This window comes from Uloborus diversus, chromosome 1 (genome assembly GCF_026930045.1).
Source record: "Uloborus diversus isolate 005 chromosome 1, Udiv.v.3.1, whole genome shotgun sequence".
Taxonomy (NCBI): Eukaryota; Metazoa; Arthropoda; class Arachnida; order Araneae; family Uloboridae; genus Uloborus; species Uloborus diversus.
In genome coordinates this window covers 223,298,576-223,325,314 of record NC_072731.1, presented here as the reverse complement: position 1 = coordinate 223,325,314, position 26,739 = coordinate 223,298,576, and the positions used below count along the sequence as shown (strand labels likewise).

General features: G+C 32.7%; 1 protein-coding gene and 1 non-coding gene across 2 annotated transcripts in view; both read left to right on the top strand.

Moving 5' to 3' along the window:
* The first annotated feature begins 580 nt into the window (after positions 1–580).
* LOC129218914 (CD109 antigen-like) overlaps positions 581–26,739 on the top strand; it is a 70,450-nt gene continuing 44,291 nt past the window's right edge. The window contains exons 1-12 of the mRNA XM_054853237.1: positions 581–642; positions 3,947–4,127; positions 8,265–8,436; positions 10,284–10,406; positions 17,961–18,034; positions 18,982–19,021; positions 19,138–19,222; positions 19,487–19,604; positions 20,369–20,593; positions 23,267–23,497; positions 25,537–25,650; positions 25,805–25,867. Coding sequence (XP_054709212.1) covers positions 581–642; positions 3,947–4,127; positions 8,265–8,436; positions 10,284–10,406; positions 17,961–18,034; positions 18,982–19,021; positions 19,138–19,222; positions 19,487–19,604; positions 20,369–20,593; positions 23,267–23,497; positions 25,537–25,650; positions 25,805–25,867 — 1,488 coding nt within the window. The remainder of the gene's footprint in view (positions 643–3,946; positions 4,128–8,264; positions 8,437–10,283; positions 10,407–17,960; positions 18,035–18,981; positions 19,022–19,137; positions 19,223–19,486; positions 19,605–20,368; positions 20,594–23,266; positions 23,498–25,536; positions 25,651–25,804; positions 25,868–26,739) is intronic.
* On the top strand, positions 3,127–3,216 carry Trnam-cau (transfer RNA methionine (anticodon CAU)). Its single transcript is given in 2 exon segments — positions 3,127–3,163; positions 3,181–3,216. It is a non-coding gene; the product is annotated as a tRNA-Met (tRNA).

The window sequence follows — 26,739 nt, the reverse complement described above, 5'->3', positions numbered from 1 at the left end:
TCCGAAACATTCCAGATGCTGCAAGAAGCCTTCAAGGATGACTGCATTTCAAGATCACAGTCTGAGAAGTGGCACAAGGCGTTCAAAGAGGACCGGGAGCTTCCTGGCCCGGAAGAACACCCTGGTAAGCCCTCACCCCCTTACAGTCCCGACTTAGCTCCATGTGACTTCTTTTTATTTCCGCGACTCAAGAGGGAGATAAAAGGAAAACATTGGGAAACCGTGGAAAACATCCAACACAATGTTACAAAGTTCCTGAGAGGCATTCCCGTCGAGGAGTTTCAGGGTGCCTTTCAGGGGTGGCAAACACGTCTCCGCAAGTGTATTGATGCCGGAGGAATGTATTTTGAAGAAATTGAACATTTGTACAAATTACGATCAATAAATATATTTTACCAGTAAATGCTCATTACTTTCATAATGGACCCTGTATTTTGCTATTGAGAGAGCTACGTTTTCTTCGAAAAGATCCACGAAGCTACAGTTACTATTTATAGCCAGGATCTAATGTGTATTTATTGCTTTTTCAGGTCGAAGATGATTCTAAGGTTTGTCATAATTCTCTTCGGAGTTATAATACATGCTTTGTCAGAACCTGCGCATGAACAGTGATCATGATATTCAAAGGATAAAACATGAGCCGTAAGTATGCTTTAACTTATGTTTTTAAATATTGAATAATTATTTTTTCAATTTGACCAGTAAATGACTTCATTCAATTATTTGGCCATTAAATGACTACTGAACAGCCATCGGCCCATATGCAAAATTGTAAGGAGGGGGGGGGGGGGGGGCTCAGAAATTTTATCCATGGTTTAGCAGGATATTTTCCCCATGGAGGCAGATTTCAGGACAGATTAGAGTCATTAAAATTTGACATTTTTAATTATTTATTCATTAATGGCTGGAGAAGAAATATTTTTATATTTTTGCAAAGAAAAAAGTACTAAAAGCTAGGAAGTTCTAATTTCCAAGGGGGGAGGGGGGTTCGCAAGGGCGACCATATATACCCTTATATGGTCGTCCTTTCGAACAGCGCCAAGCGATGTTTACAATTGCCATTCCATCCCCTTAATAATAATAATAGTTATTACTATTATTACATTAATAATTAAAAAAAAAACCCATGGGACATATTCTCACATATTTCTGCAATTATAGCTGGGGGAGAAAGTGTTTCAACGTAAAATTATAAAATAAGTGTATTTTTTTTGTGTTATGTTTTAAATTACAAAAAAAGGAAAGTTTTACAATTTGTGAATTCAAATTATTTGAATCAAATAATGTTACATTCTTTGTTTGTAAGTGTAACAATCTATAACAAATAAAGTTTAAGGAAATATTGATTTGCTAAAACAGCAATAAAAACAAATTAATTAACTTTCGATCTTGCATCCCCCTAGCCATATTAGAATTTTGCTGAAAGAGACAAATGGGGAGGGGGGGGGGGGGATTTTGGAAAAAAATATGATGTTCTTTTATTAAGCTTTAATGCTCGTGAGAGGAAGTAAAAATTTGGAAAGAAAAGTATTTGTGGCTGACAAATAAAAAGTTTTCGCACTCAAGGACCGTGGTGTTGAAACACTCTTATTCTTCTTATTATTTATTATTACTGTTGTTATTAAAACTTTCTTTTTTCCTTTTTGAACTCTATGTTCCGTAGTTAATTACTCAATAGAAGTTTAAAAAAGGAAACAAAAATGAAGCTAAATACCAAAAGTTATTAAAACGAAAATTAACTCCGTGGAAAGATCAATAGAGCATGAAATGTCTTTTTATCCCTCATGCAAAATCTAAAAGTTTAAATAAAAAAAAAAAAAAAGCAAGCTTGATTTTAAAAAGGTCGAGCTCATTTTGAATATTAATACCTCATTTAATGTCTACAGGGGAGGGGGGCGGGCACGTAGTCTGCTTTTTTGATTTTATCTTTTATCTCATCAATCAAAAGAAAAAAAAAATCAGTTTTATTTTTTGCTTTTCCTAGATTTTTTTTTGAAAACTGTTCAATTCATCAATTTTTTAAATATTAATAATATATTTTTTTAGCAGAGAACCTTATAAATGTACCGCCGTGCTCGAATGTCCGCCTTTTACTGCACCCGTTCGGTCTTGATCGACCGAACTGAATGAATTTTTGAATGAGTCGCTGAATTGTACAACCAAGCTTTTGATGCTTCTGGTTTCCTCCGCTAAAAATAAAACAGGAGAAAACGTCAAATTGTATCATTTCACTATTATTTATGCAATCCGAAAATGCGTTTCTTCAAACATCTCAAAAACTCATTTCTGCAAAAACTAGCCTTTTCCTTCTCTTTCCCCTATACTCCCCCTGTCACATGACTCCCTATCTACCAATCACATAGCGAATTAGCCACTGCACCATATATGACACCACCACCCACCATCACCATCTAAACTGGCCAAGCCAAGGTTCACTCACCTCGTGATGAACCAATATTTGAAAAGCTCGGTATATCGACAAACTGCATATCAGCCAATATCGACGGACAGGCCCCAGCAATGTCTTGCGCTACGCGCTAATCACGGATGCAATAGATTGAGGAAAGTACAACATTCAGGCCCATATGCTCCCCCCTCCTCAAAGTTTTCCAGGGCAAAGGCAGTTTCTCAAAGCACTAAAGAGGGGGGGGGGGGGGAGACCGAAATAATACAAACACAAATGCTGAATTAAATTGTTTCAATCAAAAAAACATCAAGAAGGGGGGGGGGGGTTCAATAACTTCCCCCTCCTCTCCTCACATGACGGGATGAAATCTAATAATAATAATAATTTGAATAAAAAGTTTTTTTTTTGCCGACAATATGTGTAAAATTTTCTTTTGAGGAAGAAAAATATTGAAATTGACTAAAATTCCTTGAAAAAAAAGCACTGTGTCTTTAGAGCAAGGGAGTACCCCCCTAAAAATCTCGAAGCCCCCCCCCCCCCCCAAAAGAGAAAAATGCCCCTCAAAACACCCGGCCAAAAATTCCACCGGCGCGGCGTAGTCTGCTCCATGACTCCTCCTGCCCCTAATACCAGCAAAAGGGTTATCTTTGAATTGAAGTAGCATTTTAAACACAAATTTTATGCCTTTTAAAATAAGCTGTAAACTTACGTATTTCTGAGCCTCGGTAGCGCAGTAGGCAGCGCGTCAGTCTCATAATCCCTCGAAATGAGGAATCTGAAGGTCGTGAGTTCGATCCTCACCCGGGGCAGCCACTTTTTGTTTCTCTTTATTAAAAATAATGCACATTTGTACTGCTGTCAGCCTGTCACGTCTCAAATTGGGGGACGAACTTGCTTTCGGAAAAACTATAAAGTTTTGTGAAATTTAACTTCCTTAGTGAAAATGGTGATTTTTCATTGACAAATTTCAGAAAGCAAAAGAAATTAAATGTTGAAATTCTGTTTATTTCTTTGTTTGTGGAATAAAAATACTTGCTTTTAAACCTTTTGAGAATGTTTCTTTTTTTTTTTTTTTTTTTCCGGAATATACTTAGCTTTGTGATTTATTGCTATTCTTTTTATTCTGTATATATATTATTGACAGAATGTCACTAGATGGCAGCACTAACTACATAATTGAACTGAAAGGGGGAAAATTTAAAATAGATTCGTTTCGGGCCGTAGTATGCTCACTCCTGTGAACATGTGTGCTGTCAAATATTTTCAGTTTTTATATTTATTCTTTTATATGATCGTTAAAATGGGAATTTTGAAATCGTTCCAAATGCGAAAGAAAAGAGAGGGTAAAAAACTAGTATCATACTTTTCTGTGTTAATAACAAAAACAAAATGGTTTTGAGCACATCCACTACACCTATAATAGTATAATGCTATACTAATATATATGCACTCAAATTTAACTATTAAAACTTTGAAATTGCATCATATTTTCTTTTTCCCAAGCCCGTGTTTTACCATTATCTTTTTAAAACCTTACAGGAGGTATTTTATCACTGCATCTAAAACAGTGCGTCCAGGTCAAGTGTACAGCATTTATGCTACTGTATATAAATCAACTTATCCTATTAGTGTTAGAGCTTCAATTCATCGAAATGGTGTGGAGTTGGTTTCAGCTTTACAGGAATGTCAGTCCTCTGTTCCAGAAACTTTAATGCTGAAAGTAAGTCAAGTGATTTTAAATTATACGTGTGTTTAATGTAATTTTATTCTTGAAAATCTTCAATGTTTCAAACCTACAATGTATTAAATTGTTTCGATATTCCACATCTATCATTTTTGTTTTCAAGTATAAAAAGTTATGAACATTTTTAATTTGTTGTGGTGTTAATAGATACTGAAAATTTTGAATATAAGCATAGTTAAATGCTTTCAGTTTTTAGATTAAACATTGCTCCTCGAAATTTAATCTCTATGAATTTAGCAATCAGCATAGTTTTTAATGTGCGATCAACCTTATCTATACATAAGTTTATTTATGACATATTTTTCAAAAATGATATTTGTATTCTCAACAAAGAGTATCAAAAGAAGAATATTAAATGTTACTTGTTGCTTGCTTATAATTCCAATTTTGCGAAAAAGTTCTCGTTTCTTGCATAAAAAAGAATATTTACATTGAAAATTTTTCAACATCCCCTTCCCCTTGGCTTGCCAGATTTCTGAAATGTTCAACCGGAATGCTCCCCCCCTCTCGCCTTGCATCTTGGGTATACAAAGGGGTACTGAAAAAAAGACTTGTTTTAGCGAAGTCGTTAGAATCTCAAAAATTGTAGCCTCACGGAATATTTTTTCGTGCCAGACTTTTCTAACTTTCGCTTCTATTCATATAAAATCTGTTAAATTTTCAGCAAAATCACTGATATCTTTATTTTCGCGAAAAGTAGTGTTTTTATAGTTACTCACCCTTGACTGATTTAAAAGGTAATAATGGTTTAAAAGGTAGTTCATTCTCAATGCTATGAATATGGTTTCTGGATTATTACAAACCTCAGACAGCAGTAATAATAAATAACACCAGCCGATGAATTTAAACAATTTGTTTCTTATTAATGCATTTATAAGTTATTTAAGTAAGAAGAAAATCTGAATGAGTTTCATTGGCTAGGACCTTTCTTAGAAATTTTTTTGTTGATCTTAATCTTGTTGTAAAAATCTTCACAAGGTAATCCGATAAGACTTTTACATGTCAATGTTACAAATGACAAAGCAATTATATCCCCTAAATAATCCTTCACAGTTAATTTTTTTCTAGACTTTTTTGGTCATCTATAATCAAATTTATCTTTTACCGGAACATGCATGGCCGGGACACCAGAATTGGGTCTGAAACCTGGACTGTCCAGGTCAAACCAGGACGTCTGCAAGCATACTCCCCCCCCCCCCCACCAGCAATAACCCTATCATGTTGCTTGTTAGTCAGAGAAACAAATTATACTTTAGCTGTAGTTGGAATAAAGAACATCCTGTTATTCTTCTTGGTCTTAAACCCAGGGTTTGTACGGGTCATGGAAATCCTGGAAAGTCGTGGAAAAAAAATAAGTGAATTTCAGACCTGGAAAAGTCAAGGAAAATAGAAATTTCCATTGAATGTCATGGAAAATTTTTTCAGGTCATGGAAAAATATCTTGGACAGAGATAAAGTAACAGTAACTAAAAGAGCATTAGAAATCTTGAGTGATTTAACAGTACAGCACTTAAAAGCTATTAAAAGTGGCAAATTGAAAGATCCTAAGATCAAACCTGAATTTTAAAAAATCATTGTATCCACTTCTGTTGCAGCCGCTTGCCTTTTTTGCGATGTGATTTTACTATTTGGACATCTCTTATTTTGAATTACTGTTATTTTCAACACTTCCTACGTTTTATATTCTGTAGTAGCGAACTTGCATGTTCTTGGTTTTGCCACGCCCACTCAAAAAAAGCAAGTCAATTGCATTCGAGTTCCATTCCATCACTCGTAAGAACTTTGTTATTAAATTTATCACAGTTTATCTTAGTTTGTTGAAGGTTTTAAATCTTTAGTCAGGCGATAGAATACAGAAAAAGGGGAATTCTAATGCTCTAAAACAGTAGTGCCGAACATATGTCCCGCAAAACTAATCCATGCGACCCACTGCTACGTTCAATGTTAGAAATCACACATGTTCTGGAATTTCTGAATCTATTAATTTATATGCATTCTAAAACATTACTATATGGTTTTTTTTCAAAAAAAAGCCCGGTTTAGAAACAGAACTAAACTGTGGCTTTTCTTTAAAGAACCAAAGTACTGTCAAGTTAGGTGGATGATTAAATGCAATGTTGACACTGAAAGGCAACTTTTGAAGCAAATTTATTGAAACTTAATGATGACTCATTCAACCTTTGTCCCATTCATTATCATTCTACCTGTTTATATAAAAAATAATAGACATTTAAGCATCATAATTTTTGTTTCACTGCATTTTTACTTTACTTATATTTAAATGATGAAGACAAATAGGAATAGTTTAGTTTTTTAAGTGTACACTTATATTTTTTACATTACGAGTAAGTGCTTCAATGAGGCTGTGGCATTCATGTAGATGTTTTGCTAAAGCTCATTTCCAAAAATTAGCAAGTTTGAGAGTAAATAGTGCTGTTCTCTTCGTGAACAAGGTCATGAAATTTTTTATTGAAGTCATGAAAAAGTCATGGAATTTTTTCATCCGAATAGAGTATGAACCCTGTTAACCAGCATTGATTGATAAAAGTAATTTATTTATGAATATGTATTGCAAGTTATGAAGACTGAAAATATTAAAAATATGATTCAGTGCTGAGTTTTAAAGTTTCTGGATGAAATCAATGATCATTAAATATTTTTTTACTTTAATTTGCCAGGGTTCATACGGGTCATGGAAATCCTGGAAAATCATGGAAAAAAAAATAAACAAATTTCAGACCTGGAAAAGTCATGGAAAATTAATATTTTCATTAAAAGTCATGGAAATTTATTTTAAGTCATGGAAAAATGTTTTTGGCAGTAATAAAGAACAGTAGAGAATTAAAACTTTGAGTGATTCAACCGTATTGCATGTAAAAGCTATTAATACTCGAAAATTGAACGATCTCAAAAACGAATCAGAGTTTAGGAATCCTATTGCATCCGCTTCTGTAATAGCCGCCCACCTTTTTATTGTAATGTGATTTTACTGTTGAAACATCCCTAATTTTGAATTCACCATTATTTTTAGAACTTATATGTTATATTCTGTAGTAGTGGGTTTAGCATGTTCTTGATTTTACCACGCCCACTCAAAAAGTATAATTTAATTGCATCAGAGGTTATTTCAACCACTTGTAATTGTCAGAATTTATCTTAATTCGTTGAAAGCTTTAGGAAATGAAGACTTTAGTCAGGCGATAGAACATACAAATAGGGGAATTCTAATAGTCAAACAGTGGTGCCCAATGTGCAGCTCACAAAATTAATCCATGTGGCCAGTTGCAATATCTGGTTTAGAAAAATGAATTTACTGATAAACATGACTTTACTTCAATGAATGAAATAACTGTCAAGTTACATGGATGATTAGAAGTACTGTTGACACCAAATGGCAATATTTTTTTAAAGTAAATTTACGATTGGAAACTTAGTAAAACTTATTCCACTTTTGTCCCATTTATTACTATTTTGCCCTATTTATTAAATAATCATTAGGCATTTAAACATCAGTATGTTGCATCCACTATATTTTTACTTAATTGAAGTTTATATGATAAAGATAAATAAAAATAGTTTATTAGTTTCTGCAGAGTGCACTGATTTTTTTAAGTCAACTAAGTGCTTTGATGAGGTAGTGGCATTCATGTAAAAGTTTTGCTAATGCCCACTTCCGAAAAACTTGTCAAGTTTGACATTAAATAGTACCATTCCCCTTGTTTAACAAGGTCATGAAAATTTTTATGAAGTCATGAGAAAGTCTTGGAAAAGTCATGGAATTTTTTCATCCGAATTGAGTATGAACCCTGATTTGCTGAATTTTGTCAATTGCACTCTAGTTCAAGTTACATACACCATGCACCCAACCTCACTACTTATGATACAAGAAAAATCATCTCACCAGTAGAAGATTAAAGAGCTTTTTTTTTGTTTGAAGAACTTCAATTTTATTAATGAAAAGAATTTTCATCTTTTATTCAAGTTTATCTCAGTAAAATTGAATTTTCAAGATTTAAAATTGTACTTTGTTTTCTTTTTAAAATGTTTTATGTTTAATGAATTTTTTTTTAAAAATATTATTTGTGTATTAAATAAGCTTGAATTTTCATTTAGATACCTCCTACTAGTCTTTTTGGATCTTATAAACTACGAATAGAGGGAGATATTCATGGAGTCCTTGTTGGAGGAACTGCATTTTACAATGAATCAGAGCTTGTTTATTCACAGAGGTCAATGACTATTTTTATTCAGACAGATAAACCTATTTATACTCAAGGAGAAACTAGTAAGTACATTAAACAAAAACAAAAAAAAAAAATCTCATATTTATCGACTGTCTTGACTGTATGCATCCTTATTTGTTTTATCCTCATTTCTTTGTTAAACTTCATGGAAAAAAATGGACTTGGATATTGTTGTGATTTCACTAAGCTTTTATTCTCATTACAAGCGAAATCTAAAATTTTTATTTCAATTGTTACACGAAAAACCACTAGCTGTTGAGTTTTGCTGTTATACTGGCCTTTACTTTCATTATGACTATAAAAAATGAATGATGGTTGACTCAAAAAAACGGGTATGTGAGAAAATTATGAAAATGGTTGAGTCAGAAAAAATCTGTTCTGTGAGAAAATTATAAAAAAAATTTCTGTTGCCTCACCTTAAGCCCATCAAGAAAGGCAGGACAGATACAATTTAGTAGGTCTCAGCAGTATAAGTATGCACAGAGCTGATTGTACACTACTTGTAAACATTCTTTCTGTTCACCCCTAATTTACTACTGGACTCGTTTTCTCCATGACCCTACTTAAGCTGGAGGAACTCTGTACTTTATTTGGTAGTTTCTTATTTATTTGCGTTAACAAAAAAGTTGGTTAATTTGTTTTGAATCATCTTGTTATCTCTTTCTTCTGTTATTGTTTTTCGATAAATATTTATTGCCCACAAAATGTTGTTACTTGTATCGCTAGCTGCAAAAAAGTTTGAAGTTTTTTTTTGTGAATTACAAGCCTTTGAATATGTTTAGGTAGTTCATGTTCAGCTTGAAATTCTTCGCATTTGCGTTATTCTCGCTGCTTTTATTATTTATTTCATCTGCTTTTGCTTTAAGTTGAGCCACAATATCCTAGGAAGTGATAACATCGACATCAACGAATACATAATTTTCATGTTATTGCTAGGACCATGTTCACTTTAGTTTTTAAATACAGTGGAACCCTGATTTAGTGAACCTCTTTTTAACGAATTTTTTGATTTAGGGAATTTTTCTTTTTAATCGACTAAAATGAAGGCAAAACCCCCCTATTTACCGAATAATAAACCCCAAAATAACAAATTATTTCAACAGCGGAAATTTTTTTTTTGTTAATTTGAGTTAAGAAACATTGGATTGTTTTAAAAATGTTACATCCATATTGTCAGGAATAGAAAGACTTTTCTTGGAATCAGCGATTTTTGAATGGCGTGGGCGAGAGGGCAACCAACGAATAGTGATTCTGATTCGGAAAGCTAGAGTGAAACTCCAATTAAAACTTACTTTTTCAAGTGCTTTACATGGCCTGTAAACTATAAAAGCATATCTCGTGCTGCATGCTGCAAAAAAAGACTGTATTTTACTCTGTCCATAAAATCAAAAGAGAACTATTTCGAGTCAAGTATCAAGGAAATTGTCAAACATCTATTACTTACTAGTTTAAATTTTCAAATTAACTAGCTTGTAATAAGTCATGGAATGCTGAATAAAAGGTGCACACTTTTTAAATTATGGATGTTTTTGTGCAGTTGCTTATTAGAGGTTTTAGATAAGGTAAGTGCATTTTCAAAAAAAAATTTTACACCCCGATTTAAGGTATAAAAGTTTCGGTCCCGATGAATTCGTTAAATCGGGGTCTGACTGTATGTACTGAACATAGTTTAATAGATGTAAAGGAAAGTTATGTGATGTTCTCACCAGATATTTGAATTATGACATACAAATAGTTATTATCCGAAAAAAAAGATCTTGTATTACATTTTTCAAAATGAATTTTTTATGAATAAAACTTGTACTATTTGGTATTTGAGTACTTTTTGGAATTGTTTCTAAATATTTTATTTTTCTCATATATTGTATGTTTTATCCTTTATCTTTAGTTTATTTTCGTGCCATACCAGTCACTACCGATTTAAAGGCGTTTTCAGATGCCATTGATGTGTTCATCCTCGACCCTAGAAGAACTGTTATGCGCAGATGGTTATCTAGGCAGACAAATCTTGGTCAGTATTTTTTTCATTTTCGTAACATTTATTTAGTTTAGCTTATTAATTATACGTTTCAAAGCGAATATGTAATCCCATATTTGTTTCATCTTGAGACATTTCAAGTTACTGGTTGATGCCAATGGTGAGTTTTCTGGCCGTCAAAATGGAAAATCAAGTTGCTATTATGTAACAATAAATGAAGAAATATGAATAGTATTAGGATATGTGTAGCAACTTGAAAAAATCCACCAGTTACAGCACTGGTCCCCAAATACAAATCTACTAAATTCAAAAATTTATCCTCCTTTCCAGACATGTTTTTTTTTTTTTTTCAATTGAAAAAAGTAGGCTCCTATTTTAGCTTTGTCATGATCTGCTTTAGTGATGTACCAGAGACAGGGTTGCCACAGGCTACTTAAATGCGACTTTTTTTAGGCTGTAGGTGACTCTGGAGATTTTTTCAATCCAAAAAAGGCTGAAAAGTAACAAATTTCCACCATTGCTACTTTTTTGGATACTTGATTTTTTCCAATGTAAGTTTCCATTCGAAAATTTTTGAGGTTTCTTTCACTGTATTTGTTTTTATCTTGAAACCCACTTTTTAAATTTTTTTATTATTCTTCATTTACTTTTCACCATCTTTTTATGAAAAGAAACAGTTCTTTTGCCTTTTGTTTTGCAATTACAAATACGAATGTGACGACAACAACAGGCTCTGGGCCCAGCTAGGCTGGTCCTAGTCAGTTAATTAGTCCTCAGTGAAGACCCTCAGTGGCCACCTTGAAGTTATCCACCCCCTTGCTCATTACCACCTATTCCCGTAAGCTGTTCCAAGTGCCCACGACCCCACTAAAGTAGATTTATCCACTCTTGTGCTTTTAAACAGCAATTGGGGAGTAGCTTATATGATGGAATAACCTATTTTCGACTTTTGTTTTTGGTAAGAATTGATTTGCTTAATAGCCGTAACTGCCAAATTCTTCATTTCTCTCCGATTTTTTGCATATTCCGAATGTGCATATGTTTCCAGAAAAATTCAATTCTTTTGGAAAATCCTCTTTTTTGTTGAAAAATTGGTTCTAAAACTTACTAGATTGAAGGAAGTGACCTATATAAGACTTTTCCTTAACTAAATTTTAAAAATCTGTTTCTAGAAACTTTCCAACATTGTGCCCAATGCATACTTCACAGAAAATTGTTTTTGAGTTTTCAATTCTTTTGTGTGCTGTAAATATTTAAATTATTTAAAAGTTGAAGGCTATTTTAACATTTGCTCCTTTAAATCTGCTCATCTTTTGTTTTATTTTAACAATTTATTTTAACTTGACTTTAATTCTGTATTTATTATAATCGCTTTTTTGATAAGGAATGTTTAAAATATTAAGTGAAAGTGCTCTTAATTGTAGCAATTTTTCATTTGAAATAATAATTTTTCAATTTAAAACCTTAATCAGTTTTTTTTTTAAATAAATACAAATACAAATACAAAAGTGACGACCAGCAACAGGCTCTGGGCCCAGCTAGAATTTGTAATCTTTTTTTTGGTAAGGGTGTTGTTTTTGCAAACCCCCAGTTAAAGTAACACAATGCTTAAAAGTGTTTTTACAACAACTTATCATTGAATGGAAAAGTTATACGAAGTAATATAATTAAACTGGAATATAAGAGTCTTATGTTTAAATTCTACATTTTCTTGCTCCCATTTAAGCCCACAGGATTCCTTTTTTTTTCCCTTCTGATGCTCCTATTTATTTCATCTAAAGGATTGGCAGTTTTTCTAATACTCTTGTTTTTGTCGTCTGAACTATTGCTGGGTGGTGATTGCTTTGAAAAGCCATGTCGAGAAAATTCATGAATTAATGACTAATATTTTGCATATTTTTATTGTATATTACTATCATTACCTAACATCCAAACTTTGCTTTCAATTGACAAGTTGGAGCTTTCCAGTGCTGCGGATTCTTGCTGGTGTGCTAAATTTACTTTAGCTACCAGTTTGTTGGCACTCTCATATTCAATGAAATGTCATCTAACTCCAACTTGGTTATTGTCAATTCCAAGGCTGTATCCAGGATTTTTTTTCGGGACGAACCTGGATTTGCATATTTCCCTAACACTCACATACACACAGACCATTCCTCCCCCTTATGTGTGTTTTTTTACTGATACTCTCATGTTTTTGTCTCATTTTTTGAATGCTTTCTGCTGTTTTTATTTTTAATTAATTTTTTTATTCACCTTTGTAGCAGTAAAGATAACAGGAGAGTGGCCATTTAATTGAGATGTAAAATATCTATAATTCCAGGGGTCCGGGGGGAGGGGGGGTCAAAAAATTTCTTCCGTGAAATGTTTTAAAAAATAGATATAAAAATCTGTATTTTGAGGACTTATAAGGGGTTATTGAGACTACAAAATATGAAGAAAAATAGGCAAACAAAACCTTTTAAAATGTATGCATTCTTTTGCAAATCAAGATCAATCAAAGTAAAATTTACTTTTTCGACAAATCGTTGACATTAATCAACAGATAATAAAAACAAGGGAGGAGAAAAGAGAAGCACATAGTTACTTGCTCATATCTGCTTTTAGTGTAGTTTATTTTTGATCATTTCCCCATTATCCCCCCCCCCCCCCCCCGTCCCCAATTGCATCCAGTTCCCCAATAGTAAGAATTGTACCAAATGGTTTAGAAGAAATAGTGTAGAGATTCAGAAAATAAGTAACGAAAGAGTAATATTCTGGCCATTAGGATAGTTCATACTTTAATTTCTTGATAAGAGATAAAATTAAAGTACTTTTCAAGGAATTTCAAAAACTTAAATAATTTTCGAAGGCTCAAGAACAGTTGAAGTTATTTAAAGGACTTCATTTGCACTTTCCAGTTGTTGATTGCACAGTCTTACAAAATGGTTATAACTTTGTAAGACACACCTGGTACAAGTTTAAAACAAATGTAATGAAATATTTCTCATTTTTTTTTTTCAATCACAAGAGTGCAGAAAATGAAATAGAGTAGAGATGGTGTTATATTTTTTCTCATGCTTAAGATACTGACAGTCTGCAGTAAAAGTAAGATAAAAACAAGCAATAACAAAAGTACTGAATTTCCTATTAAGTAAATGGCAAGACATGAAACATATCAGTCACAAAAAATTATCTTGGAAAAATATGCTACAAAAAATGTGAGAATCAGGATTTTAGCATTTGTTACTCAGGATGTATCAAAGAGCTGAATTTGGCACATCTTGGTAACCAGATACTAATCTAATCGGAAACGAGGGGCCCCCGTCCCTTGGAGAGTCCCTGGCTCAAAATCGATGTATTGTAAGTTTTATAAGAGTTTTTGGGTGGGGGGGGGGGAGTGCAAGTCTACCAAACTGACAAAGGGCCTGCCTTGGCCATGAGTTGAAGTAGAAAAGAAAGCATCAAATCCTAATAAGTCTCAATTTCAAGTATGCTTTGCAGTTAATGTGAATTAGAATTGCTTTCTCTGTATTTCTTCAAATTGTTCACTCATTTAATAGTTACAAAATTAAGACTCAAAAACTTTGTTATTTTCCAATTCTAACATTAGAAAGTAAAAAAAAATAAACCTTTCTTCTATTTTACGTTACAAAACATTTCGGGTTGGGGGGGGGGGGGCTCTGGATACGGCCCTAGTCTATTCCAGACTGATGAGTCCATTACAAAGTCGAAACCAGTCTCTGAATGGCATAACTGGTATTATCTATATATATATAAAACGCTTATGCGTGGCGCAAAACAAGCCTTTATTTCTTTCTCTCCGTTGGCAATGAACCGCTTTGTTTACATGTTTACGATCGTTGTTTACAAGTGCTGCAGACTCGCTTCTACTGTTAGATGTCTAGCGTTAGAATTTTGATTTTTGAATGAGTGTTTTCGATCATTTGAATATAATTTACAAAGAAAAGAGCAGTGTGCTTGGGAGTCTTTAGATGAAAGATTTAAACGCTGATCGGTAAGCAATGCTGCCGATAGGATTAGGCGCTCAAATGCACACCGTGAACCGCGAATTGCAAATCGAGTGAGTTCTGTAAGTGTTTTCAAACATATTTCCGGTGTAATCATGCACTTTACTGGAGAAAAGAGTTGAAATAACAGTGATAGTAATGAAACTGGAGGGAAATATTATTTTGTTTAAAAAAAGAATGCTAATAATAACACTGATACTTATCCTCGAATACCACTTATTTTATCCGATAGTAACGTGCCTTTTAAATTCAAACGTGAACAATTTCCTGTTAGATTAGCCTTCCTAATGACTATAAGTAATGCACAGGGTCAAACTTTTGATACAATTTTTTTTAGATTTGACAAAACCACTTTTCAGTCATAGACATGTCATATGTAAGGCCTTCAAGAGTCATAGTATCTGAAAACCCAGAAATTTTCTATCGTGTATGCAGAGAAGTATTATGATTTTCTTCTTTTTTTAAAAAATAGTTTTGTCCTACTCTGACTACAAGATTTTTAGAGACTCCAACTCCTTTACCCAAAATTAGTCCGACCCCGGCTGTGACTCCGCAAATATTGGCAGAGCTGCGAATTTTGAGAGAAAATTACCGACTCCGTCTCTTAAAATTTTAAATCTTCGACTCTGACTCCTTTACCATAAAACCAGTCCAACTTCACAGCCCTGCTATAGCTTACCACGAAAAGAAGGTGGATGACCTCAATGCAAAAACATCATTTGTGATAGGTTGTTTGTTATTATTTTGGAATAGATAGGATTAACGAGACCATGCCTCTTACTATTTGGCGCTTTCTGGAAGATTCTACGTATTACAAATGATGCAAATGATGTTTCCCTTCAAGGTCATCCGCCTTCTTTTCGTGGTCAAGCTTAACTAACTGCAAGCTGTAAATACTGAAGTTTTTTTCCCAACCACATTTTTTTATATACAGTGAAGCACCGCTTATACATTTTTGAAGGGACTATGAAAAAAGCGTATAAATGAAAAAATGCATAATTGGTAGAGAAAATGTATATTAGACCCTCCAGGAACAATTTAGAAGACGTATAATTAATAAAAACGAATAGAAGAGAAACTTATAAACCGTGCTTCACTGTATTATGTTATTCCACATAGACTAAATGAATTTATTGGACAACTCTCACTGCCAAAACTTGTCCTTTAGTTTTGCAATGCATTGAAGTTAATAACTGAACAACAATGGCAAAGTAAAGCAACAAATTGAATTGTGAAGACCTGAAGAGCGAAACATTTCACGTGCTTTTGCAATGGCATTGATGTTAAGAACTGAACCACAGTGGCAAAGTAAAGCAACAAATTGAATCGTGAAACCTGATTTTACTGCTAATATGTTTTTACAAAATCATTTTGACCCTCTGCTTTATTTATAATCATTAGGAAGGCTAATCTAACGGAAAATTGTTTACGTTTGAATTTAAAAGGCACGTTGCTATAGAATGAAATAAATGGTATCCGAGGTATGACAAATATTAGTGTTATATAGTAATCAATAATTTTTTGTGCTACAATAATATTTTTCTCCAGTTTTATAATTATCAGTCTTAGGTCAACCCTTTTTCGCCAGTAAAGTGCATGATCAATCCGTAAATGTATTCGGAAACACTTGAGGAATTCTCTTGATTTGAAGACGGTGTGCATTTGTGCACCTTAGCGTATCGGCAGCATTACTGACCAATCTGCGTTCAGATCTTTCATCTAAAGACTCCGTAGCCCACTGCTCTCTTCTTCGTAAATTATATTCAAGTGCTCTGAAGCCCAGAGGATCAGTGGTAGCCCTTCCACGCTGCAGGTCCGGGTTCGATCTCCGGGTTGGGCATGATTGATTCAGCTGTTCATTCCTTCAGTGGGTCGATAAAATAAGTACCAAGTATGCTTGGGAACTAAACCCTGGGGGTTCCGCGTTAGGCTGACCTCTTAACTGGAACATCTGCCTAGCACCCCAGAGCCCTTGGTCAGAAGGAGTGAGATGAGTACAGTAGGCCTTGGCCCTCATAAGCTGTCGTGCCACTGGATTTGGTTTCTTGACTCTTAAAATACTCATTCTAACATTTTTTTTACTAAATCACTGCTTTCAGAGAATGTCAAAAGTTGCTTGCTCTTTACAACTGTTAGACACTTTAAAACATATATATACACATATTTTGACACTGAACATAGTATAGTTAATGACCATGAAATGTTTTTAAGTGTGCTAACATTGTAATGTTTTTTTCACTGCAATTTCTTTTGCATTCAGTAAATGTAGGAAACAAAGATTACATTATGTTTGTAATTTTAGTACAAAAATGTTCCCTTGCATACTTCTCTCAAAAGATAATGGAATTGCAAACTTTTGCTTTATAATAATCCAATGCACGAGTTGCATGTGAAAGTAATTGTCCCCTTTTAAATGTATGAAAATCATAAAGCGATCCAAAGGAACTGCGTAAGCAGTTCCGGGGGTTGGCGAGCGTTAACGAGCAGGGGGCGATAGCCCCCTAGTATAGTATATTGCCACATACAGGCAATATACTACATATATAGTATATATAGGATATTGCCTCTAATATTAAATTTGTTTTTCATCATTTTTATCTGTAACTAGCATTTCCGTACCCGGCATTGCTCGGGTAATGAAATTAGCAGGGGTTAACAGTGCTTGGTGCACCTAGTTTCGAAAATCCCCTATAATAATTACTTATTACCTATAACTTTTTCTAATTTGGGGAGGATCCCGGGGACCCTGGACTCCTTATATATATATATGCCCTTGTCCCTAACCGATCTTTAACTGTTATTAACGATCCTTTTAAAGTATTGATTATCTTTGCAAACACAGGTCATCCACATTTTATTGTTATACCTATGTTTAAGCTAGAACTTCTTTGTATACAACATGTTTAGTTTTTTTTCTGATGCTAAAATTATTAAACTGCTTGATGAACTGGCTTTGGAGCAAGCTACATAACATTGGTCGTGTGAAAAAAAGTCTTCTCTTAAAACGATCCCTGCTACTTTTAATGTCTGTCCTTGTGACTTATTAATGGTTATTGCAAAGCAAATTTTAACAGGAAACTGCACTCTTCTAAATTCAAAAGGATAGTCCGCCTGTGATGATGTTCTTAAAAACTTCGTTTCTAGTTTTGAAAAAATAAAAGGAAAAGACAGAAACATTATGATTTGACTTGAGAAAAGCCTCGAAGAATCATGCGAGAAACAAAAACAATATCAAATTTATAGTTCGCTATCGACCAAATGTTGAGATGAAGTACTGAATAATGATTTGAATGGAGGAAAGCCTTCGAAAATAAGGGATTTGAATTTCAATGACAGGTTTTTAATTTCGCAGAAATTAAGGGGTTTTAATTAATTTCTCCCGAACTAATTGAGATTTCGAAAAATCCTTTCTTAGTGGTTACTTTTGTAATCATGCGGACATGCCTACCAAATTTCAAGTCTGAAGCTTCAGCGATTTCGGCTGTGCGTTATATATATATATATGTATATATATATGTTATCTCAGGACATTGATTTTTATGTATTAAGATTTATGTTTGTATCTCTTGACTTATAGGGGCTGTTAGCTTGAGTTATGAACTGTCTTTACAACCTCGGTTTGGAAATTGGACCATTCAAATTGTTGCACAGGTAAATAATATTTTTCTAAGTGCTGGACTTTTGTGTGTATAAAGAGGGGGGAGGGCAATTCATAGTTTTGAGAAACCATAGAGTATGTTTTCTTTAGTAGTTTTCATTTGCTTTATCTACTATGAACTTTGTTAAATGACCCATTTGAGGCAAGTACTATTGTTGGTGACAGGCAATATTTAGAGTTTTGCATGCAGACACTTCGATTCTGAAATCTTTTGAGAGATTTTTTTGTGATTGCTAATCCTCGAATTATCCAATGACTTGATATTTGATAATTTAGTTGTATGAATCTTGATTTTGCCTGTCACTACTGCAAATAACAATCATAATTGTTTTTCTGTAATGATACTTTTTTATGATCCTGTTTTGTAAATTATGTCTTTAAAAGTCTGTTGATTTGTAAGATGTTTTGTAAATCATGATCTTGAAGATTTGAATTGAAGAATGTTCTCCTTTAAAACTTTGTCATTTGATTATTTATTTTTGGTTTTAGATTTTAGTTGAAATTCCCATTTCTTTTTATATTGCTGAATAATGACAGAGGGATTTTAAAGACAAACTTAGCTATCTAGAGAACTTTTTTTTTTCTGGTTATAAATTATATGTCTGCTTATTGGCTCATTACGTACTAAGAAGGACTCAGTTTATTTTCCCTTGTATGTTTTATTTATTTTACATTGCAATTAAGATTCATTATGCATCGTTGTTCCTATTCAAAATTTCATTAAATTTAGGTAAATAAATTCAAGGAATAGAATTAAAAATAGTTTCTAACAGTCTCCCGGTATATTAACTGCGTATTTCATAGGTTTATTTGCATTTTATGCACTCTTTAATTTCAAATACTAAGACTTGTTGATTACAAAACATTACACATATAATTGTGCATGTTGCATGTGTGTTATAAAATGTTGCATTCTTTTATATTAAGATATATATTTTAGGGCCAGGTGGAGGAGAAAACTATTCATGTTGAAGAATATTGTAAGTAAAAAATTCATATCCTCAGCCCTTTTTTTTTAATGAGTGCTAAGGGCACTCAAATTAAAAAATATATTTTTTTTTAATGTAAGAATAGTAATTTATTGCCCAATTGTTAGATCAGACTCCATTTGAAGTGAATGTCACCGTGCCTCCTTTCATAATGGAAAATGAACAAGTGATAACTGGATGTGTCACAGCAAAGTAAATATTTTAAGTTTTATTTAATAATGATAGCAATAATTATAATATTGGTAATTAAACAGTAAGTTACTGTTTTAAGCCAAGGCTAAGGCAGATCTATATGTGACATACCGACAACTCGGTTATGTCGCCCAGAGACTGCAGTTTTGTCCTTGTACACAGTTGAAACTGCAGTCTCTGGATGGCATAACTGGAGTGTCCGTATATTGCATGTAATATTAATAATGTTTCATGCTTACATGTTACTGTTAATATTTCTTACAGTTATACTAGTGGTGCTCCAGTTTACGGCAATCTAACAGTAAAAGCGACAGTGGAACCTCTTCAGAAGCATCATAAACGTTATGGTTTATTGCCAGAAACTAAGCTTTTCCTGAATTATGTAAGTATTGTATTAGTATTTCTATTAACCTTAATAGTTGTATCCAGTGGGGTCACTACGGGGGGCAGTCGGCCCTGGTGTCACCCGTCTGGGGACTGACACCCAAAATGAAATTACAAGTTTTTGAAAAATACGAAGCTTAAATGCATTTTTAAGACTACAAGTTTGAAAAATTTCCCAAAGGGTGGGGGGTGTCACCACAAATTACTGCCCCAAGTGTCACCCATGTTGGGTACGCCACTGGTTGTATCAGCTCATTAATATTTGTATCAGCTCAGACTTGGTCAGTATATGAAGTAAATATTTGTTTTAGTTTTTAAGATATGTTAAAATATGTTTTTTTCCCTCCTTAGTTTTGTGAAAAGTACTTATTTTATTCAACAAGTTTGTTGGGTAAAATATTGCTTAAAATTATTATATGGCTTGCCTCATGTTTTGTCTTACATTATGTGTAAATGTGTTTGTAGCTTTTCTTGTGGCATTGATAACTTAAATGCTTCAATTGTGGTGACATAATTCAGCTCATATTGAATCTACTTTAGGTGGTTTTCTGATGTAATTTTTTTATTAAAATGGTTTAAATTTATGCTTAAATTTACAATCAATAAATTTGTAAACTAATTACATTTCATTTTATTTATTTTGTTTTAGTTTTTTCAAAATAATTTATTTAAAATTTTATTTGTTGATTTGTCACTATGTTTCTTATTTATTGTATTGAAATAATTTGCTGAAAATTAATTTCCTCCCCCCCCCCCCCCCAGTTTAGTGGATATGTTGAATTTAAACTGCCTATGAATGATCTCCGAAGAGCGATGTCACACCTTGATCGTTCAAAGTTAACTGTGATAGTTGAAGTTGGTGAAAGGTTCCTGAATCAGATTCAGATTGGGTTTGCCCAATCTGTTATATATAAATCAAACATAAAACTAAACTTCCTTGGATCAAGTCCTCAAGTTTTTAAACCAGCCATGCCATTTAGATGTTATGTAAGTCAGAAATTTAATTTCCTTTTGCATTAATTGTAATTCAAGTGCTCTAAATACTTTCCATGATTTTCTAATTAATGTGCTAGTTTTGAAGTTTGTTTAGCTTTCTTTGCATAAGTAAAATGACACAATGTGTATCAAGTACAAATAAACACATTTAAAAGAGAGTTAAAAACTCAGCAAACAGCTGTTTCGAGGCTAACAAATGCAAGCCCCTTCATTATTGCATAAAAAGAAGAATGAATGGTTCACCAATGCAATCCAAACGACAAATGAACGAAAAATGAAAGGAAACAAAATAAATAGACAAGGAACCGGAAACTATTACATCAACAGAACAGCAAAGACACCTATACTGAGGAAAAACATCACTGCATGTTTTAAATTTGATTTTTGAACTCTTTTAACATCCAGTTAAATTTAGTATTACATCCTAAAAATGTTTTGTTAACAAGAAAAGAAAAGAAAAGCTGGTGAAAAATAATTAAAATAATGAATTTCGAGAGAAATAGTTTACAAACAGAACTGGTGCAATGAAAATTGAAGGCCATTCAAAAGATTAGAAAAACAAACATGCATTTTTATTTTTGACTAAAATATCAAAACTCCTTTGTTCCTAAACTCATTAATGATCATCAAAAGTATTAATTAAAGCTACAATTTTGAAAAATTGCTGGGGAGGTTTCCTCAAACCCAAATTCTTCCCTTAATGTAACCAAAGATGGCCTCTTATTACGTTTTTAAGGTTTTAATTTGGAAAAGGTTCTCGGATGGGGACCCTCGAAACTCTTTCAATAACATTACGAAAAAATGTTATACTTTTTTTTGTAATACAATTTAGAAAAAATCCCAGAAAAGAAGCCAAGATCCTTTTATTTCTGCATGAAACTCTCACAGCTAGGTTCACATTACTATGTAAAAGTGTACTTGTTGTCTTTGTGAAGAAAAATATACTGCAATGTTTTTAAATTATTTATATAAGTTATTTGAATGTTTATGACTTAAAAAATTGAGATTCTGTGTAAATTGCAGTAAAATTTGCCTTTGCGACTTTGAATAAAAAGACAAGAGAAAAACATGTTTTTTTTTTTTGTTAATTTTTGGTGATTTTCCAAAAAAAAAGTCATTAATGCTGATCTATTATATACTTTTTCACATTTGAAAAAAATATGTTTTTTAAGAGTGGGCTAGCATAATTGTTTTTCATTGTTTTTTTAAAAATAAAATTGAAATATACTTGTACTGTCTATTTTCCTTAACTGAAACCTCCAGCAAATTTATACATGCTTCATGTCCACTCTGATTTTGTCAAAATAAGGGTTAAATCCTAGAAGTAAAATAATAAACTTTAAATGCAGTTCTTCCAAAGTAGCATAAACAATGGAGATAGCAAAGCAGAGCAGATGCCCATACTCAACGTATCATCCTTTTAAAGTGAAATTGATCTTGAGCGCTAGTTTTGCTTTCCAGAACAGACGGTATTTATACGAGGGTCATTCATTAATTAAAAGGACAAACTGATATGGAGAAAAACCCTACAAAATACAGGGGTGCCCCCCTAAGAGCAAGGGCGCACCCCCCTCAATATTGCAGAGACTGCCCCTACAAAAGCAAGAGCCCCCTAAAAATAAGAAAAATGCTCATCACCCCCCCCCCAAAAAAAAAATCAATTGCACAGTCTGCGCCATGACCCCCCCCTTAGGTGGGCACCCCTGCAAAATAAAACTTTTCTTATTTTTGAACATATTTCCCCTCAAAACTTTATGCACTTATCCCAATGAATTATGAGCTTTTTTTACCGGCTGCAAATAATTCTTTGTCTTGATGCTGGAGCCAATTTCCCAAAAATTTCATGACATCCTCGTTATTCTGGAACTTTACCCTTGTAATATCTTAATCAGTGTCCCAAACAAATGGAGGTCAAAAGGTGCTAACTCAGGGCTGATATGGGGGATGAAGCAGTACATCCCAGCTCATTTTATCCATGGTTTCACATGTTAGTTGAGCAACATGAGGACATGCGTTGTCTTGCTGGAGGATCACTCTTCTCCTCTGAATATTACTGTACCAATTATAACTTGAACTTCTTCTGCAATCATTTCCACCAGGACATGCTGGTCTTCAGGAATAATGTCAACAGCTCAAGTTTAAAGTTAGGAAGTTGAAACTTCAATAGGCCAGCCAGAATGTTGCTTGTCAGACACTGATTCTCGACGATTTTTGAACTGTTCAACCAAATTGAAAATTTCCACGGGTTATGCAGCTTTCACCATACACTTGAGTCATTCTGGTATACATTACCTGGTTTTTCACCTTCAGCAGCCAAAAAACAAATCACAGAGCATTGTTTAACCAGTGTGGAATTTTCAAGAGAATCCAACATTGTTTAATGTAATTTTGAGGTTATAAAAAGAGCAGTGTTGATTAATCAGCTGATTAGAACTCATCCTAGTGAGACCAACTTAAGTTCCCAAATGTATTAATCTTGTTCTACCGACACCTAGTCTTTTCCTCACGCTAGTTAGTCTCTTTTATTATTAAATGACCCTCGTATGTTTATATGTATTTATGTCATGATTTTTAAATGTATGATACACTGCAACATATGTTATTTGGCTAATTTTTCTTGTCTGTTAGATTCATGCCGTTATAATATTTTTCAATAAAATATAGGTTGCTGTATCATTTTATGATGGGTCTCCTTTGCCTTCTTGGAGACTCAATGATCAAAAACTGGAAATTATTACTACTGTGCATTTCAAGTATGGAGAAGAAAGACAACTAGAGACAAGATATGAACAAATGTCCCCTATTCAGTTTGGTATTTGGGACATTACTACTGATTTATTGTCCAGTTTTGGTTCTCTTTCATCTCTCAACGATATTCATTCAATGACATTAGAGGTACATCTTGTTTTAATCTTACAGTTGAAAATAACTTTCATTGCATATAGTGATGTGGATCGGGTAAATACCCAGCGGGTAGGTAAATATTTTTTGGGTATTTACCCGGGTATTTACCCAAGGCCTGGGTAAATACCCAAAAACTGGGTATTTTACAAAAGAATGCAAAAAGTGAATCAGAATTTTTTTTTTAAATCTAAATATGAAATAATTGGTAACACTGATACATACATATGTATTACACAGTTTATAATATTTTTTATTGAAAGACTTTATGAAATTATGATAGAAACATATCGTGAACCAAAGAATCTTTCTTTTCAATGCTATAATTGGAGAAGATGTTTGCTTTTTTTTTTTTTTTTTTTTTTTTTTTTTTTTTTTTTTTTTTTTGTAACCAGTTAAGCTTTTTACTTTTTGTAGAATGGCTTTTTGTATGTGAAATTTGGCTATCAACATTGATTAGGCATATCCAACACATTTAATGTGAATATCATATTAGATTGCTGAGTTGTTTCACACAATAATTCTTTAAATATGTGATCAAAATACAAATTTTAGGGAAAAATTTATTGTTTTCTGTATATGGTTGGTTATACAGGGTGTTCCATTTTAACCTGCAAAGACTTTTATTTTTGCAACCGTTAGTCCTAGATGCATACTTCCAATTGCAAAAATATTCAAAATCAGATGCAGAGTACAGATATTGAAAGTTTGAAGCAAAAATAAAAATAAGTCAAAAACTACAAAATTTAACTTTTTATACGGCCCTAGGATATTTAGAGAAATGATCTGCATTTAAAACTTACTGACACAAAATACTTGACATTTGTGCAATCAAAACTCAAGAAGATATTCCATTTGAAAGTTTTAAGGGACCACGCAGAAGATGAGATTAGAACTTATTACCCTTTCAGAAGAATGACAGGTATTTACATTTTTCATTTCCATTCAAAAATTTAAGCAAATGTTATGCCATGATACGCAAAACACGCTGCAAAACCTTGAACAATTTCAAAAACCACACTCTGCACACATATAATTTTATATAAATACTAATTAACTCCTTTATTTCCCTCCAAAAGATGTTACTGACGGGGAGTGCAAAGTGGTGTAAGTCACAAAACGCTGCGTTTCATATCTCAGTGAATATTGGTCGTAGTAATGTCAAACTTTTTTTGTAATTGTTTTTCAATGGAGATTATTTCCTTAAATATAAGTCAGAGGACCTGGGGCCCGTGTACAAAGTTAAAATTTGTATTTTTTTACTCATTTTTATTTTTACTTCAAATTTTCAATATCTTAAGTCTGCATCTGATTTTGAACATTTTTGCAATTGTAAGTATGCATCTAGGACTAACGGTTGCAAAAATAGAGGTCCTGAAGGTTAAAACAAAACACTGTGTATATATACATAGTGGAATACATACAGAAAAGTTTTTTAGTTGAATATAAATTTTTGAAATAAATACCCGGGTAAATACCCATTCTGGGTATTTACCCGGGTATATACCCTGGGTATTTACCCCTCAAAATAAATACCTGGGTATTTTACATCACTAATTGCATATAATGTAAAATAATTGCTTTAATTTTGATTCATTATTTTTGTTTGTTGTTCAAATTTTATTTGTTTGGTTTCTAAAATTTAATCTATGTATGAAATATATATTGTTTTACTTTTAATGGATTTGGTATGAATAACCATACATTTTAGGTACATGCAAGAGGAATTTTATAATGATGGTTACCTTAAAAAAAAAAATCCCCATACATTGGCTTTCAAATAAGAAATAAAATATAAAAATATTTTTTTTGCACTGGTTTTTTTCTTTTGCCATATACTTACCATGTAAAATAATTAGACAGTTGACTTATGATTTAAGTAGTCTTAATCTGTATTGATTATGACTAATTATTTCAGTTTTTTTTTTTTTGTAAATGATTGTTTACAACTTCAACATAAAAGTTGATTATAATGAAAACATATAGATATATTTTTTAACAGTATATGTACATCTATATTTTTGTTTCTTCAGGCAAGATATGTGGATGAAACGGGAGAAAAAGCCAGGGCAAGTTTGCTTGCATATGCATCGTATGCGCCTAGTAATCGTCATATTCAGGTGTCCACAAGCACTCGGGATCCTAAAGTAAATATTTTGTGCATCAATACAAAAGAAGCTGAAGCCTTATTATTTTTAAAAATAATTTTCAACTTTAAAAATGATATTTGTTCTATGATTTTTGATGATTTCAGAAGATTCCATACTTGTTGAATTTAAAGCTTATCTTTCATTCTCATAGGTTGGAGAATACATTATCTTCCATGTCAGAGCAGATTATTATGTCAAACAGTTTTCATATTTGGTAAGTATCTACAGTAGATGCTTGATATCTCGAAGTAGAGAAACCCAGAAAAATATTTGACATAAGCACAGGGTTTGTACAGGTCATGGAAATCCTGGAAAGTCATGGGAAAAAATTTAGCAAATTTCAGACCTGGAAAAGTCATGGAAAATTGAAATTTTCATTCAAAGTCATGGAAATTTATTTAGTCATGGAAAAATGTCCTGGGCAAAGATAAATCAGCAGTTGCTTAAAGAGCATTAGACATTTTGAGTGATTTAACAGTATTGCACATAAAAGCTATTAATACTGGAAAATTGAACGATCCCAAAAACAAATCTGAATTTTGAAATCTCATTGCATCCACTTCTGTAGCAGCCACACTTCTTTTTTTTTTACAATGTGATTTTACTGCTTGAACGTCACTCATTTTGAAGTTACATTATTTTCAACATTTTTTATATTTCATATTCTGTAGTAGCAAACTTGCACATTCTTGATTTTTGCCACACACACTCAAAAAACGCAATTCAATTGCATCCGAGTTCGTTTCCATAACTTGTATAAAATTTATTTTTAAAATTATCTTAATTTGTTGAAGGTTTAAAAAAAATTAAGACATGAGTCAGGTGATAAAATACATAAATAGGGGGATTCTAATACCCTAAAACAGTAATTCCCAACATATGGCTCACAAAACTGATCCATGTGACCCACTGCTATGTTCAATGTCAAGAATCACATACTATGTTCCAGAATTTCTGAACCTATTAATTTTTATGCATTAGAAAATGTGCAAATTAGTAAACAAGTAGATTTGAATCAGAAGATATATTCACTACTGAATGTGTTTTTTAAATAAATATCTGGTTTAGAAAATGAATTTAGCAAAG